Raw genomic sequence first — 17345 nt, 5'->3', positions numbered from 1 at the left:
TGCCACAAGCAAAAGAATTGCACGACATTAATGGCAATGGCAAAAATCCCCTAATTTAGGTTTGTTGAACATGGGCCAGGTGCAAAGCTACTTGCAATAATGACTCAAAGCCCTGTTTCTTTAAACCTGGGTTGCTTCCAAGCCATCTTGGACAATTGCATAAGTAATTATGCAATTTAAACCCATTTCTGTTTACTCAAAACTATAATAAATATGCACAACAGTTCAGAGAGAATTAATGAGGTATTACATTAGACTACAAATCAATCATGAGAAAGTACACTTCCAAGCAGTGCTAGACTGGAAAATTTATTGGACAAGACTTCTACTGTGTCAGGTAAGAAGTAATTGATAAAGCAGAGGAGCCAAAAGTGATACAAGTTACATGGCTCCATTGAGCAAAATATCTATCTTCTGGCTGGCACATCCCAAATTACCTTAGTTGTCAACTTCTGAAGTTCTTCCAAGAAAAAGAAAAACAGAGGGAGGGGGGGGAATGAAAGAAAATCTATGTCCTCCCGCTAACTTTACTTTCTTTCAAGACTAATAAGTAAATGGGGATATTTAATTAGGCCAAAAGATTGAGTGCTAGATATAGAACGTTTTGTGCCTTGCTAATTGTATTATTTCTTCAATGAAGTTTGTTTACTTATTATGCTGTTCCCTTGCTCTTTTGCCAAAGAAGCTTACTTCTCCCATTTAGGCAGCTTACAGGCCCAGAACAGCATTGCATATAATTCCCTCAGCCTGATTGCTGGCTACAAGCTTCTAAGAATGGAGTGGTGCAGGGTGTGACAGGTATGTGTTGGCATGCTACGTGTTACCCTCGTTTCGTGATCTGCACTGGTTCTGGTTTCCTTCCAGTTAGATTCAAGGCCCTAGTTATGACCTATAAAATCCTATACGGCCTAGAGTTTGGTCTAACATCTTGCTAATTCAGTCCAACAGCGTTGCTGCAGCTTCCTTTGATCAAGTATGGCTATCTTTCAAAACCTAGAAGCATGCCTACTCTGTTGAAGTGCCTGTCTTCCTGAGATATGAATAGTTTTCACCCTGATGAACTTCTGATGGGTTTTAGAGAGAACCACTACTGTCTTTAGACAGTAGTCTAGGTGGTGTACAATAGAGTATGTGTTGTTGATAATCATTCTGATTATTATTATTATTATTATTATTATTATTATTATTATTATTATTATTATTATTATTATTATTATTATTATTATTATTATTATTATTATTATCATCATCTTTAGATTATATATTTGTCTTGTTTGGTGCTGTGAGTTATCAAGGGTCATTTGGAATCAGGCACATCTAAATCAAAACAAACAATCCAGAACTATTCATTCTAGTGGACTCTGCACTCTGCAATCTACAGGTGGCAAATAAAGCTGGCAGATGAAAGTAGCCATTCCTTGAGCAATCCTATTGAATTTCGCCATTTCACAACATGATAGATGCCCCTTTCTAGCTACTTTGTTCTTTGCATACTGCCGAGGACACATGAAAGAATGGCAATAGGTGATCATGACATTACTAGTATTATGCAACTGTAAGTAACTTCCATTCATTCTGCTTCATTGAAAGAGATTCTAGTATTACACAGTAAACAGATTAAAATGAAAAATGTCCTGGCAGTAAATCAAATTTTAGACCAGCAGAATAGGTACTATGAGTCTACTTACAACTGGATGGGTTTCCCAACACATAATCAAATGGATTTGATACAACAATAAATATGCTTTTAAAAAATCACCCAGAGAATACACTATCGAGAAAATCTTTAACTACCCCATCTAATGTATGCAAGTACAACCTCATAAACTCTGCCTACCTAACCCACATGACTACAAAGAGAGACAGAATCTCTCCTGAATCCTATCTGTAGTCCAGACATCAAAAGACAATTCAAGTCACCAAACAGGAAGGAGGACTCTACCATGTGCTCACTGTTGTCCCCAAAGATTTGGAAAACTATGATAGAGTATGGCTCATTGTGCCTCTTCAGAGATTCCCCAGGCAAGCAATTGTATAGCAACAAAATAATCTGAGGAATTGTTGGTGCTTTCTATGAGCTTGATTGTTTGCTTGCAGGCATCTCATTATCCAATTGCAGTGATGTTACCTAACTGAGTAACAAAATGTCCTCAAGCAAACAAATAAGCAAACTCAGTGAGCACTAAAGACTCCACGGTTCGGCCCCAAGCTACAGATATTCTCTTACAGTGTCACCCTGACCCTGAAGTCTTCTCCATCCACCCTTGCAATCCCTGAAAGATTGCAACCTATAGCTTGAGAATACTTGCTGTTTATGAATACAACTTCCTTACACTTCCTTAGTGTCAAAATCAGCACGTTGAACAAAGCCTAGAAGAAGTAACCAGCTCTTATTGGTGTTTGCCCTCATTAAACAACTATGAGCAGCTTGTTTGTCAATGATCACAGGGTTGCCAGAGCAATCAAATTGCAAATAAAGGTAACATTAAATACTTTCCTACCCTTATGAACCTACAAAACTGCTTTTACTTTCAGAAAAATGCTTTTATATTACTGTCAAGAAATATAATGAAGAATGCTTTAGAGTGATGCCTGAGACCATCCACATATTCTTCTAAAGCTACTTACCAGTGTAGTAAAGATGTAATGGTAGTATTCTGTCATCATCCCCATTGCTAAACCCTGTAAAAAAAAATCAGTATACACATTAACTTTTTAAGAAGTTAGGTAACACCACTTCATTATTTCTGCAGTTATTCTTATTGCTGTTTTTAATCACACCTATGAGAACAATGGAAAGGTCCCATGAGATGAAGATGTGCATAAAAGTATAGGGCTAGAATTATACTAAAATTAGGCCAAGCACATCATTCTTAAGCAGAGCAGATAACTGGCTATTAAAAGAATTAATGAAACGAAACTGTAGATAGAAAGATTATTAGACTGTTTAGTGTTGCAAATATGAAAGAAGTAGATTATTATTATTGTGGTTGCCAACCAAACAAATCTAATTGAAGTTGTGGCATTAAGTGCATTTATTCTATAGTTTTTCATAATATAATGAATACCCACTGAAGAAACATAAATTAAAAACAATTGAGTCAAAGGAGATAAAATAGAAGTGCTGCCAATTAAATCTAAATCCCCCTCTACACAAAGGAAGGCATGCATCAAATATTAGCCCTAAACCAACATTTATTTACGTTAATAGTGTAGTATATACATTTTAATTCAAGTTGTATCATTCAAAAAATACTAACCATTAAATAAATGTTGTTTTTTCTACCTCCTGAACCTGAACCAACTTTAGCTTCCGATTTTAGGCTTTTCTTAATCACCTCTTTGTTTAATAAGTAAGAATTCCACTCTCCTTCATGATGTTGTCATTACATTAAACTTGATTAAATAACTCCAAAGAAGTATTTTACACCAAGCAAAAATCTGCCTAATCTAGTAGCCAATTAGAAATGCAAATAGTTGACCTGATGCACCTCCAATCATTGGAGATGACATCTTGGTGGAGATGAATAACTGAGCTGTGAACTTGAACGTGCAGAATTTATTTAAATAAAGGACAAGCCACGAGATCACCCACATGTACTCTGGGAGGCTGGTCCTCATAGAAAGCCTATAGGATCCAAAGGGAGTAACTGTGAGTAAACTGTGGATAAAGCACCAGGAGCAAAGGAAGAAACAACAAGCTTTCAACCACGTACCGAGTCTGCATTAAGGATAATGAGTCTGACCCAAACCGAGGGATGGGCTGCAGGAGGTTCGTAGGGGTTCAGGAGAACCTCTAGCTAAGATTCGGTGCAGTTCGGAGAACCCTCAAATCCCACTCCTGGTGGGCTCTGCTCACCCTCCCCTCCCCACGCAGCCTGTTCTGGATGCAGCTAAGTGTAGGGCGTACACAGAGGCTCAGGGAGGGCAAAAATGGGCCTACCGGAAGTTTGGGAAGGCTGGAAATGGGCCCATTTCTGGCCTCCAGAGGGCCTCACCCTCCCAGCAACCTTGCAGAGACCCCCTTGCTAAAAGTTTTGAAGGCCACTCCTACCCAAACCCCATTTTCTAAAACACATTTCAGTATAAATATTCTACAGCTAAAAGAGATCTTCTAAACTTCAGTCCATCAAATGCTTCAGGAAAAGTCAAGTTTGCAGTCTGATAATGATTTAAACTAGATGATATATAATTATAATTATATACACAAGAAGCAATAAATACTTATTTTCAGGGCTACTTTATTATTTTTACATATTTTTGTTTGCTTATTTTGCACCTTGGTACCTTGAAAATCCTTGCTTGTCAAAAAAAAAAAAAAGATAATTCAGCAGTGAAAAACCTTTTCTATGTACAAAGGAGGACAGCTATAAAACAAGGGCACCAGTCAGCTCTAATCCTTATAAAGCACCCATTTGTTTTTGCTGACATGGGAACTATCAAAAGCTACATTTGTTGTTCACTTACAGCATATTGGTACATTATAAATAATGCAGCTTGGCTGATGGACTAAATTATTGTTCCTGTTGCTTGGTTGCCAGTGGTTTTTTTTTTAAAGCTAGCTTCACTCTAGTAAACATTTTGGAACCAAATGTTTTAATGCAGGTGAAAAATTAACTATAGTCAGCAAATTTTGCGGTTTATTTTTTAGGCCATGCAACTTGGTTCTAACTTTTTCTGGGTGAGTAAAAAAGAATTTTCATCCTTACAAGGAACATTGCTCATGTAGAGACTCTTATCATAGCCCCCGTTTTTCTGCCATGAATGGAAATCTCTTTTGTCTCTTCCCCAGAAAAGATGTCTCATAGACAAGGTGGGTGATAAAAAAAACCCGAATAATTAAAATAAAAGGGTTAGAAACAAAGTTGGTATCTTGAACATAAGGGGGACTGCCATAATCATACGTGAGCAGCTAAACTGTGGTTCCCAGCAATGTAAATGTCTGCCTTTTTGGTTTCAAAAATTAGAAATCTATACCTGGGGTCTCCAACTTTGGCAACTTTAAGCCTGGAGAACTTTAACTCCCAGAATTCCCCAGCCAGCAAAGCTCCAATTCTGGGAGTTGAAGTCTGTCAGGCTTAAATTTGCCAGGGTTGGACACCCCCGATCTATACCAAAGCACCCTCAAAGTTTAGCTGCTGCACAAGTGCATCAGTGGTGGGATTCACTTACCTTCCCTACTGGTTCGAAAATGTGAGCACGTGCAGTGCTCGTGCATGATGTTGGGGTGAATAGGTGCAGCCTCCCACAGCCACCGCTATCAAGTTTGCCTGAACCAGAGAGAACTGGCTGAATACCACCTCTGAACTGCATTGTCTTAATCAATCTGAGATAATTGTTGTGGTCTGTCAGTGGCCTGCAGAGCTGGCAGCAGTGTCAGACAGTGAGGAGGTTGGGGAGGAACATGGACCAGTTCTGGAGTCTGGGGAAGGCTCGGATGAGGGCTCTGTGTCAGAGGCAGAGAGGGGGCCAGAGCCATGTGAGAGATATGTGCTGCTTCCGGAGCCTCCAGAATTGGGCATCAGTGAGGCAGAGGAACAGGGGGAGCCTGTTCCCAGTGTGCACATGCGCAGAGCTGCCAGAAGACAAGAACAGTTAAGACAAAAGGGGCAACTTAGGAGTAAGGGTTGGAGATGATTGGCTCCTCCCATAAAACATAAAGGAGGAGCAGAGGCACAGGAGTCTTTGCAAGAAGCAACTTTGTTCGTTCTGGTCGGTTTAAAATCTGAAGCTCCATTTTGACTCTTTGCTCTGTGTGACCTTGCAAAGCTAATTGCCAATTATTTATTTTTCAGAGTATAAGATGCACCAGAGTATAAGACGCAGCAAGGTTTTGAAGAGGAAAATTTTTAAAAAAGGTTTTGCACTCTGAAAACCTCCCAAAAACGGCCCATTTTTCACGAAAATAGGCCTGGTTTTTTTTTCAAAAAAAGGGGGCATGAATAGCCCTCAGGAGGCTTGTAGAGTACTCCAGGGGGTGGGGCAAAAATGAGCAAAAAATGGCTTGTTTTTTGCAAAAACGGGCCCATTTGTTTCCTTAAAAAAGGGCATAGATAGCCTCTAGGAAGCTTATAGAGTCTGCTGGGGGGCATTTTTCACTCATTTCTGCCCTCTCTAGCCCCCAGGAGCTCTCTGAAAGCCTTCTAAAAGCTGTGCATGGCCATTTTGGTGAAGGGGCGGGGCTTCGGGAGGCAAAAAATGCTGTATTCAGTGTATAAGATGCACCCAGATTTTCAGCCTCTTTTTGAAGGAAAAAGGTCCATCTTATACTCTGAAAAATACGGTAGGTCTTTGGCAGTGTTTCAAGGGAGATAAAAGTGGAAGCTTATCAACCTTATCCCAAAAGACTCTGTGGTCGTAAGTATAGGACTACCTGTACTTTGAGAGATTACTGAATTTTCATTGAAAACTGGAATTAAAATGCAATGCTTTATGTAAATCAAAACACATCTGAACCGATGACAATATCGACACATCCATGGGATCACAGTTTTTATCTTTCAGTCTGCCTGAACCAAATTAAAAGCCACTTGTGTTCTCTTCACTTCTGGGGATTTAAAAGGCTGAGAACCAGGAATAAAAATCACTGCCTTGTTTTGAGCTGCTAGAGATCCTAGGATAACCAAAAACAACAACACCTTATTCCCTCTGTAAACCAGAGAAGGAATTATAAATACCATGGATGTGGAGTTCATTTCTTGATGGGAAAAAAGAGAGAGGAAACTGTCAGAGATTAACCAATTTCACTCTTAGCCATTTTGTTATTTAAAAAATGGACAAGTTTCAAGCCAGAATTTCCCTTACAGGATCTGCTAAGGAAGATGAGTTCAGGCACACAGAACAGATGAGACAAAATATCTCCAAAGAAGAAACAATGTGTGACCAAGTTCAACAGAATAACAACATTTCTTGATGAGATCCATTTTAGAGTAGTTCCTCTTGTTCTGCGTATGAATTTTAAGTACATCAGTTCAACTGCTGAAAAGCTGCTACAGCATGTGATCACAGGGGCGAGAAGGTCATTGTGAAGTAGGACCTGTGAAGGTTCCTTTTGGGATGCAAAGTAGATCGCTCATCTCAGCACAGAAGAAATTGAATGGAGGTACTTGAGATAATATGTAAAATTAAATAATTACAGCACATTAATAATTGGAAATGAAAAGGGCAGACTTGTACCTTGAAGTAAATCAGGCAGGTTTTTAGAATATTTATGGTAGTGGATAATCTATTTTCTTTGCATAGTAAGCTTAGAAAATCAAGGACTCATTCAAGAATGAGTTTTAGGTATTTTCTATTAGTTTGCTTGTATCAAGAGCCTTCTCCAATTGTTCTTTAAAAAATTGTTGAAAATATAATCATGCCATCTCATATCCTGATGCTCTACCTGAATTTTCCTCCTGCTTTCCCTCATCTCCTCACCTCCACAAGGGAGATCTAAGGAAGAACTGAAAATCACATTTGATTGACTTTAGCTCTTTTTCCAGACTGGAATTGGGGCATATTATTTACCAGTTCAGCTAACTTCACACTTCTTCCTAAAGAAAACAAAAAACTAGAGACATGAATAATGGGAGAATTTGGAGGGTGGAGTCCTTGTACACAATCCTTTCCTCTATGTTCTTTAAATCTCCCAAGTCTATTAAGAATAATTGAACCATTCTTCCATATGCCTGCTACTCATAGGCCAATCACACTGACTTCAAAATGACTATTGTCTCTAAGAAAGAGTAAAGGTAAAGGTTCCTCTTGCACATACGTGCTAGTCATTCCCGACTCTAGGAGACAATGCTCATCTCCATTTTAAAGCTGAAGAGCTAGGGCTATCCGAAGACATCTCTGTGGTCATGTAGCCGGCATGACTAAATGCCGAAGGAGCACAGAACGCTGTTACCTTCCCATTAAAGCTGGTTCCTATTTTTCCACTTACATTTTTTACATGTTTTCGAACTGCTAGGTTGGAAGAAGCTGGGACAAGTAACAGGAGCTCACTCCGTTACCTGGCACTAGGGATTCGAACCACCAAACTGCTGACCTTTCTGATCAACAAGCTCAGCATCGTAGCCACTGAGCCACTACATCCCCTAAGAAAGGGTAAGGGAAGGGGAAAAGGTATGCTTACCTGTTTTAAGATACCTGCTGCCATCTCATGACTGCAGTCAAAGATGACGTGGAATTCTTTGCCCCTTTTCATCTCCTTGAGCAAGGGCTTGGCATCCTTGGTGTCAGAGGGTAATTGGCGAATTTTTAGACGCAAATTGTACCTCGATGGAGCCTTAATAAGTTCTTGCAATCGAATGAGACCTTTGTTCAGAAAAATAAGATAAGACAAAGGGTTTCAGAAGGTACATTATAGAAAGAACAAAGGGAAGCTATCAAAATGTTAATGAACTGACACAAGAGCTTTTAGCTTATCATCTACTCACTATTATGTAAAGCATGTACATAAACCAACATTTGAAAATGGTATATGAGCATCTCCTTGCCGAAGCCTCTCCCTTTCCTTCTTTGCTAATATTGATTGAAAATAAGGAGCTCAGTTTACCCCCACGAAACAAATCTTCATTATCTGAGAATTATGGTAATTTTCTACCTCATAATATGTAATGGTACATTAATTGATTAAACCAATATGTTTCTCTAATAGTTTGCAATCACCCTATTTTAAAAGCCTTGAATATAGATTTCCTTCGTTAGACTCTCCGTGGACCGTCCTCACATCAGCTACGTCAATGTTCTGAAGATATTTAGCCACCTTAATCATATAATTAGGATTGCTTCATTCATTGAAATAATTCAATTATTAAGTTATGCATGGCAGAAATTAAAGCTGCCATATTAGAGATTTTACCAGGTGCACTGACCGCTTCAAGGATTATATATTTACACCTGGAAAAAAATAAGGAACTTAAATATTGGGTAGAATATTGTACTTATAGTACTTAACAAGCCAGGCAAGGGTTAAGTCTCTAATTTCATGTTCATATTCAACACAGATTCAGCTGTCTAAAAGGTATTCCCATCTGCAATAGATAATGCCTTGCAATATGAATTCAAGATGGATTGATATTATAAATTATGGGCATACATCCATTCAGATTATTTGATATATTATTAACTGGGTGATAGTTTCCCTTGATACCAACCAAATTCCTTGTCCTTAGATTCTTTTTTTATTTAAAATTTATACAAGTAAGAAGTTATATGTAGTTAGGTGAAGTGTCAAACATCCAACATAGTTTGACTGATCATGATGTTCACCATAACAATCATATTCAAATTATCAAAGAGGTACTCAATGCGTTCTCCAAACTTTCAAAAGTTCCCCTTGCTGAAAAAGTAAATGAGCATAAATCAGGACTGCTAAGAATATTAGTGTCAAATCTATTTTCCTCAGAATCTTGACTGCATTCTCCAAATTTGGTTCTGAACTGTAGTTTTTAAAATGAACTAGAAATTAGGATTACATGACTGAAAGAAAATTTGTATTTGATTTTATTAAAAATAAATTACTTTATATCAGTTTTACTTTCTGTCTGACTTTTATAAAACAGACTTTACTGAGTTTCAGAAAGAAATAGAATACAAAGTAAAATAAAAAGAATGATTGGGAGAGGAAGAGACCAAATGGGTAAAGAAGTTTAAAAGTGACAAAAAATATGGAAAAAATACAAAAGGAGAAACTTTTGACTTTCTTCAGTATAGATACAAAGGTATAATAAAGCACCTTTTTGTTCTAAGTCAAAACAAAAAGACAAAAACATAATATTAAATTAATGCACAAATTGAATAATCAAAATAACACTATAGCTATATAATAAAATACCCTCTTTAACTTTAAAAATAAAAAGTTTATATATATATATATATATATATATATATATATATATATATATATATATATATGTGTGTGTGTGTGTGTGTGTGTGTGTGTGTGTGTGTGTGTGTCAAATAACAATAAAATACACAATATTTCTACAATCAGATCAAATTGTCAAGTTTTTTAAAAAATATCTTTCATAGGCCAAATATGACCATGAACATACCACAGGTACACTATTCTATTCAAATGGTTACTTAGAATTAATTTTGGGGATTCAGACATGGTGGAATAAAAACTGGATGAAAACAACTTTCTTTAAAAATAATAAATGTGTTTTCTACATACTCTATAGCTTTGGTGATGTTTGTTGTATGTTTACATCAATCATAGACCTCTTGAATTTTAAATATTTATAGAATAGAATAGAATAGAATAGAATAGAAAAGAAAAGAAAAGAAAAGAAAAGAAAAGAAAAGAATATAGAATAGAATAGAATTCTTCATTGGCCAACTGTGATTTGACACACAAGGAATTTGTCTTTGGTGTATATGCTCTCAATATATATAAAATAAGAAAAAAATACATTAATCAAGAATCATATGATACAACACTTAGTGATAGTCATAGGTTACTAATAATCAATCAAATCATACTAGGAAGCAAATAAAACAATATAAATCTTAAAGATGTAACATGGTTGTAGTCATAAGTAGAAGGATATAGGTAATAGCAAGGATGAGAAGAAGAATAGTAATACAGTCTTAGTAAAGAGTTTGATAGTATTGTAGGAATTAGTTGCTTAGCAGAATGATGGCATTCGGGGGGGAAACTGCCCTGTGTCTAGTTGTTCCGGTGTGCAGTGCCTTATCGCATCATTTTGAGGGTAGAAGTTAAAACAATTTATATCTAGGATGTGAGAGGTTTGTAGATGTTTTCACACCCCACCTTTTTGACTTGTGCAGTATACAGGTCTTCAATGGAAGGCAGGTGGTAGCAATTGTTTGTTCTGCAGTTCTAATTATCCGTTGAAGTCCATGTCTGTCTTGTTTGGTTGCAGAGCCAAACCAGACAGTTATAGAGGTGCAGATGACAGACTCAATAATTCCTCTGTAGAACTGAATCAGCAGCTCCTTCGGCAGTTTGAGCTTTTTGAGTTGGCGCAGAAAGAACATTCTTTGTTGTGCTTTTTTGATGATGTTTTTGATGTTAGGTGTCCATATTAGGTATCCATTTTAAGCCTTGAGATATGATAGAGGCTAGAAACTTGAAGGTGTATACTGTTGATACTGTGTTGTCTAGTATTGCAAGAGCTGGTAGTATAGGAGGGTTTTTCCTAAAAATCTACCACCATTTCTACAGTTTTGAATGTGTTTAGTTCAAGATTGTTCTGGTTGCACCACAAGGCTAGTTGTTCAACCTCCCGTCTGTATCCAGATTCATTGTTGTCTGGAATGAGACCAATCACTGTTGTATTATCTGCAAACTTCAGAGGGATCTTTTAAAATGCAGTCATTGGTGTATAGAGAGAAGAGAAGTGGAGAGAGACACAGCCCTGGGGGGCTCCTGTGCTAATTGTACAGATATCTGATGTGATTTTTCCTACTTTCACCTGCTGCTTCCTGCCGTTAGGAAGCTTATGATTCATTTACAAGGGTGGTCAGGTATACCTAGCTAGTTTAGTTTAGTTAGAAGAATATCTGGAATGATTGTATTGAATGCTGAGTTGAAGTCTACAAAGATGACCCTTGCAGAGGTCTTTGGAGATTCAAGATGTTGTAAGATATAGTGCAGAGACAACAGCATCATCTGTTGATCTATTTATTCGCTAGGCAAATTGCAAGGGGTCTAACAGCAGATCCATGATGATTTTCAAATTAGCTGGTGATCCAATCTACAAAAAGCAACTCTGGATGACTTACAGTTTGTAGGAGTGTAAAAATCAAACCTGGAAAACCATAAAAATATCCAAAAATATCCAAAACCATTTTTTTTTACTATTTAGGAAAATAAGTAAATAAACTGTTTAAGCACTGTGAACTGTTCTTAGCTCATTACTACAGAAAAATGAGAAGCAATGTTTTTCATTCTTAGTTGATAGATATTTACTATAAAGTTTCTTGATAAATGAGACCACAAAAGTGCTAAGAAAACTATTAATACTGGACTATAGAAAAACGGATTACCTAGAAGCACCTTAGCATGTTTTTAGTAAGGTAGAGTTATCCAGTTTAGTTTCCAGCAAAAGGCTTTTGGCATCACAATATTTATTTTCTCTTCATAAATGTCATTTTCTTTTTTTAAAAAAAAACAACACATTTTTTTGCTCGGGTCATAATGCATTTCCTGCAAACCAACTTCCTAATTATAGCTGTCTTCAATTACCAATAGTCCTTGACTTACAGCCTGTAGTTTAACAACTCTTTGGAGTTAGGATAGCCTTAGAAAAGGCAAACCAGTTCTGGCCCATACCCATTCAGGAGATTGGATTTGGACTTATAATTGTATGATTTGCTTCATGATCATTGTAAAAACATTTGTAATATTGGGTCAGGTTATGTGGATGCCTTGACTTACAATTGTCATGATTTACAACTGCGATTCAGGTCCAATTATGATTGTAAATCAAGGACTACTAGAAGTGTAGAAACCAAAAGACTCATCAAGTGACCATTCCAATTAAACCCATCATCTGCTAATACAGCTCAAATGATTCCTTTTTCCTTCAGATACTTAGATACTTGTCAAAGTTAATCCTTGAAGGAGAAAAGCTGAATGTGCATAGGCTTTTAAGTGAGCCATAAATACAACTTACATGGAATTCAGCAAACAGATATTAATGAAAAACTTTCAGTTTGGCAAATAGATTTCCTAAAGGCCAGTTTCCATAATCCTTGAACAGGATTTATAGAAAAACTATTCCAAATAATTCAGAAAGATTATGCCAGTAAAGTCCATTTTGTGACAGCAAACATGAGCCATTCCCCAGAACGTCTTATTATCACCTATGAGACCTGGCTTCCACTTTCACTTCAGCAGTTTAAAACTGTGAAATTAAATTAATCTAACTATATATCATACAGAACAAAACAGGAATAAAATAATAAGCATAACCTTGTCCCAATATACAAACTAGGTAAGCAGGATTGTAAATTACCATGTTTTAATGCTAGATTACTTCTTGCATTATGTCTGCTATCCTTTCTGCTAAGATGTTTAATGCTGAATACATAAGAAGAGTGAAGAGGAAGAAGAAAAGAATAACAAATCAACCTATCACTAATTGATTATCAACTGTGTTCTACAAATTCATCCACAGAAATTTACCCTTATACCCCATCATCAGAAGGTGATGCATTAACTGTTCACAAATATTGACTACATGAATGGATTATCAATGAAGCTGTAAGAATGCCTCACTGAAATCTATTTAAAGAACTTAATTTAAACTTAAACATTCAGTAGAGTTTTCTAAGAGCATCTTGGAAAAATTTAATAGAATTCTGCCAACCATGGAACATTGGAACTTTTCAAAGCTATAAGAGAAGACAAAGAGGAATGACAGAGAAGAAGAGAGGATCAAAAACTAGAATAGGTAGGAATTAAGGAGACTGCATTCTGCTATGTTATTCCATTGGTGCAACTTGCTCAGTGTTGTATGAAGAGATTGACGCTGTTCTCTAGGATTTCAAACTATTCCAGCACTGTAAACATTGGGAATTGAAGCTGGCACTTTCTTCATGCAAAGTGAAAATCTCACTATTTAATAAAATATATCCTGGCCAAATAAATATGTCTATTATTAGTATTGCAGGCTAAGGTACAGGATTTAGAATTTGAGCAAACATAGCATGCTAACAAGAAGTTTAAAAGGAAGCTGCACTAATAAATGATAAGACTGAACAGATCAAACCCTTAAAAACAAAGAAAAGCTATTAATATCTTATAGTTTGCTGAGAGTATTCAAACTTTTTAGCCCAGGTGGCATTTCTCATTTCCTAGAAAATATGCTCCATTTAAATCTTCCATCTATTTTCCACCCCACCCTGGTGGTAGAAAATAAACAGGTAACATAAATGTCATTGTGGTTCCTGTGTATTTCTCAGGCTCACGAGAAGAATGGGAATTGTAATCATAATGCAAGTTTCAATGGTTATTGTTTAGTTTATATTTGAATGTCACCTGTATTAGTTGATCTGAACAAACTTAACACTGAGCTAAATTTAAATAAGGCTGACAATCAAATACAAGTTAATTATGCAAATAAGAAAAATACAGTTTAAAACTGAGTCTTGGAGAAAAAGAAAGTAGCCACATTATATCTTAATAATAATAATAATAATAATAATAATAATAATAATAATAATAATAATAATAATAATAATAATAATAATAATAATAATATATTTATTTCTTAGCCGCACCCTCTCCCGAAGGACTTCGGGCGGCGTACAATGAAACATATGAAATAAATATGTGGACAAAACAAACATATAACAGAGACATATATCGAGACACACACAAGGAGGAGGTTGGCTGATAAATAAAAACAATTAAAATACAGTATTTAAAAACCCCTAGATAATTAAATATAATTAAAATACCCAGTTAAAAACCCGTCAGGAGCGATATGGTTAGATCATAGTTGAGCCAGGCCAGCTGCTTGGAATAGGTGGGTCTTAAGCTTAATACGAAAGGAGCGGAGGTCAGAGGTATTCCTAATATCCGGAGGGAGGTCATTCCACAGGGCTGGGCCCGCCACAGAGAAGGCTCTACTCCTAGGCGCCGCCCCGCGACACTGTCTAGTGGACAGCACCTGGAGGAGGCCCTCTCTGTGCGAGCGAATTGGTCGCAGGGATGTATGGGGCAGAATACGATCCCGCAAGTAACTAGATCCTGAGCCATGGAGCGCTTTAAAGATAGTTATCAAAACCTTGAAACGCACCCGATAGACCACAGGAAGCCAGTGCAGCTCGCGCAGGAACGGTGTCACATGGGAGTACCTAGTACTCCCCATAATTACCCGCGCGGCTGCGTTCTGGACCAACTGTAGCCTCCGGGTGCATTTCAAGGGAAGCCCCATGTAGAGAGCATTACAGTAGTCCAAGCGAGACGTCACCAGCGCATGAGTGACTGTGCGTAAGGCGTCCCGGTCCAGTAGGGGGCGCAATTGGCGCACCAGGCGAACCTGGTGGAACGCCCCCCTTGCCACGGCTGTCACATGGTCATCCATGGACAGCCGGGCATCCAGGAGGATGCCCAAATTGCGCGCCCGCTCCACGGGGGCAAGTTGAATGCCCCCAATGGCCAATGATGGAATTAATTGGCTGAACCGGGGAGCTGGTACCCACAGCCACTCCGTCTTGGAGGGGTTGAGCTTGATTCGGTTGTCATCCATCCAGATCCGTACGGCTTCCACACACCGGGACATCACTTCGATGGCCTCGTTGGGGTGGTTCGGGGTGGAAAAGTACAGCTGAGTATCATCAGCGTACAGATGGTATCCCACCCCGAAACCACGGATGATCTCACCCAGCGGCTTCATATATGTGTTGAACAGGAGTGGCGAGAGGACCGACCCCTGTGGCACCCCACAAGTAAGGGGGCGTAGGGTCGACCTCTCTTCGCCTGCCAACACACGCTGCGTCCGGTCAGAAAGGTAGGAGCCGAACCACCGCAAAACGGTGCCCTGGACCCCCAACCCCTCCAGCCAGCGTAGCAGGATACCATGGTCGATGGTATCAAAAGCCGCCGAGAGGTCTAATAGGACCAGGATAGAGGAACAACCTCTATCTCTGGCCCTCCAGAGATCATCCACCAACGCGACCAAGGCCGTCTCCGTGCTGTGACCGGGGCGGAAGCCGGACTGGTGCGGGTCTAGATAATCATTTTCCTCCAGATGTCGTGGGAACTGGTAGGCCACCACACTCTCTACAACCTTCGCCAGAAAGGGAAGGTTGGAGACAGGACGATAATTGGCCAGCTCCAAAGGGTCCAGGGAAGGCTTCTTGAGCAAGGGTCTCACCACCGCCTCTTTCAAGGCAGCCGGGAGAGACCCCTCGCTCAGCGAAGCATTCACTAGGCCCAGGAGCCAGTCTCGTGTAACCTCCCAGGATGCCAGTACAAGCCAGGAGGGGCACGGGTCCAATAAACATGTGGTGGGTCGCAGTCGTCCACGCAATCTGTCCAAATCCTCGATGGCAACCAAGTCAAACTCCTCCCAGATCGATTCCTCAAGACTCGCCATGGGCGTCTCCATTGGATCACTGACAGGAACCCAATCTCTCCGGATTTGAGAGATTATATCCTGCAGATATTTACCAAATTCCTCTGCCCTGCCCTGTAGGGGGGCCTCCCGCGGCCTCTGAAACAAGAGGGAGCGGGACACCCGAAACAGGGCGGCAGGGCGGTTCTCTGCGGATGCAATGAGAGTGGCACAATATTGGCGTTTGGCCGCTCTCAATGCCACAAGGTACGTCCTTAAATGGGCTCGTGCCTGTGTTCGATCAAATTCGGAGCGAGAGGATCTCCAACGACTCTCTAGACGTCTCTTGCGGCATTTCATCCAACTTATCTGTTTCATAATTGGAATGTCAGAATTGAAGAAGTTCTTTCTTACTCAGTTCATTTGTTCATTAATTCAGTCAACTAGTAGAGCTAAAAATGGCACTGGGACTTATTAGCAACTTGTACTTTAAAAACTGTTTGACAATGCACCTTTATCTGCCTGAGTTTTCATTTTCTAATATTATTAATTGCTTGGCAGTCCTGTCTTTTCTCCAGAGGTAGACATATTTTTTAAAATAAATATATAAATAAATACAGGGCTATTAGAAGACTCATAGTCCACAAAAGCAATAAATGGTAAATCTGTAACCAATAGAAAATGCACTCTGTATTTAAGCATGCTATGCTAACTATACACAGTAATAAGATAAACTCGTCAGATAATCAGGGCATAATTGTACCAGTAAGAGCATGTTTCTTTAAAAAAAATGAATAGTGTCATGAAAACTGAAGTACAAAGTTGAAAGACCCAGGGTAATTAGAACAAAACAGAATAAATCAAGGTAAGCTAATTGTAAAACAATTCTAGACGTGATTATAGTAGTTTTGTAGGTTTCATACAAAATTCCTCCAGGTAAAGTGGTGAAGGAAGATCTGGTTTTTAAAATTATTATTATATTTCTATCCTTCCTTTTTAAATTGCTCCACTCAAGCGGGCAAATACTGTATACATAACACTCCAGCCTTCTGTTTTTTTCAGATTCACAACCCTGTGAGATAGGTTAGACTGACAGAGGACAACTATCTGAAACTCATCCAGACAGCTTTTTATACCTAAGGAAGGTCTAGAATTCCTTGTTTCTAGGCCAATACCTTCACTTCAGTGGTGGGTTGCTGCCGGTCCTGACCGATACGGCTGTACCAGTAGTGGCCTGGAGCAGCTGAGAGTGTACCGATATGGTGGCTCGTTTGGCCCACCTGCCCACCCGTGCTCTATAGCTGTATTTTATGTCAAAAGGCA

At 38.7% G+C, this 17345-nt stretch overlaps 1 protein-coding gene across 3 annotated transcripts in view; it reads right to left on the bottom strand.

Moving 5' to 3' along the window:
• GRIK2 (glutamate ionotropic receptor kainate type subunit 2) overlaps nt 1-17345 on the bottom strand; it is a 548779-nt gene that overhangs the window by 285789 nt on the left and 245645 nt on the right. For all 3 annotated transcript variants that reach the window (XM_081945732.1, XM_081945731.1, XM_081945733.1), the window contains 2 exons: nt 8120-8301; nt 2629-2682 (listed from right to left, as the gene is read on the bottom strand). In XM_081945732.1, coding sequence (XP_081801858.1) covers nt 2629-2682; nt 8120-8301 — 236 coding nt within the window. The remainder of the gene's footprint in view (nt 1-2628; nt 2683-8119; nt 8302-17345) is intronic.

The sequence above is a fragment of the Natrix helvetica genome (genome assembly GCF_964273705.1).
Source record: "Natrix helvetica genome assembly, chromosome: 2".
NCBI lineage: Eukaryota > Metazoa > Chordata > Lepidosauria > Squamata > Natricidae > Natrix > Natrix helvetica.
Note: the sequence above shows the minus strand (reverse complement) of the source record. Positions and strands in the feature narration are given on the sequence as shown.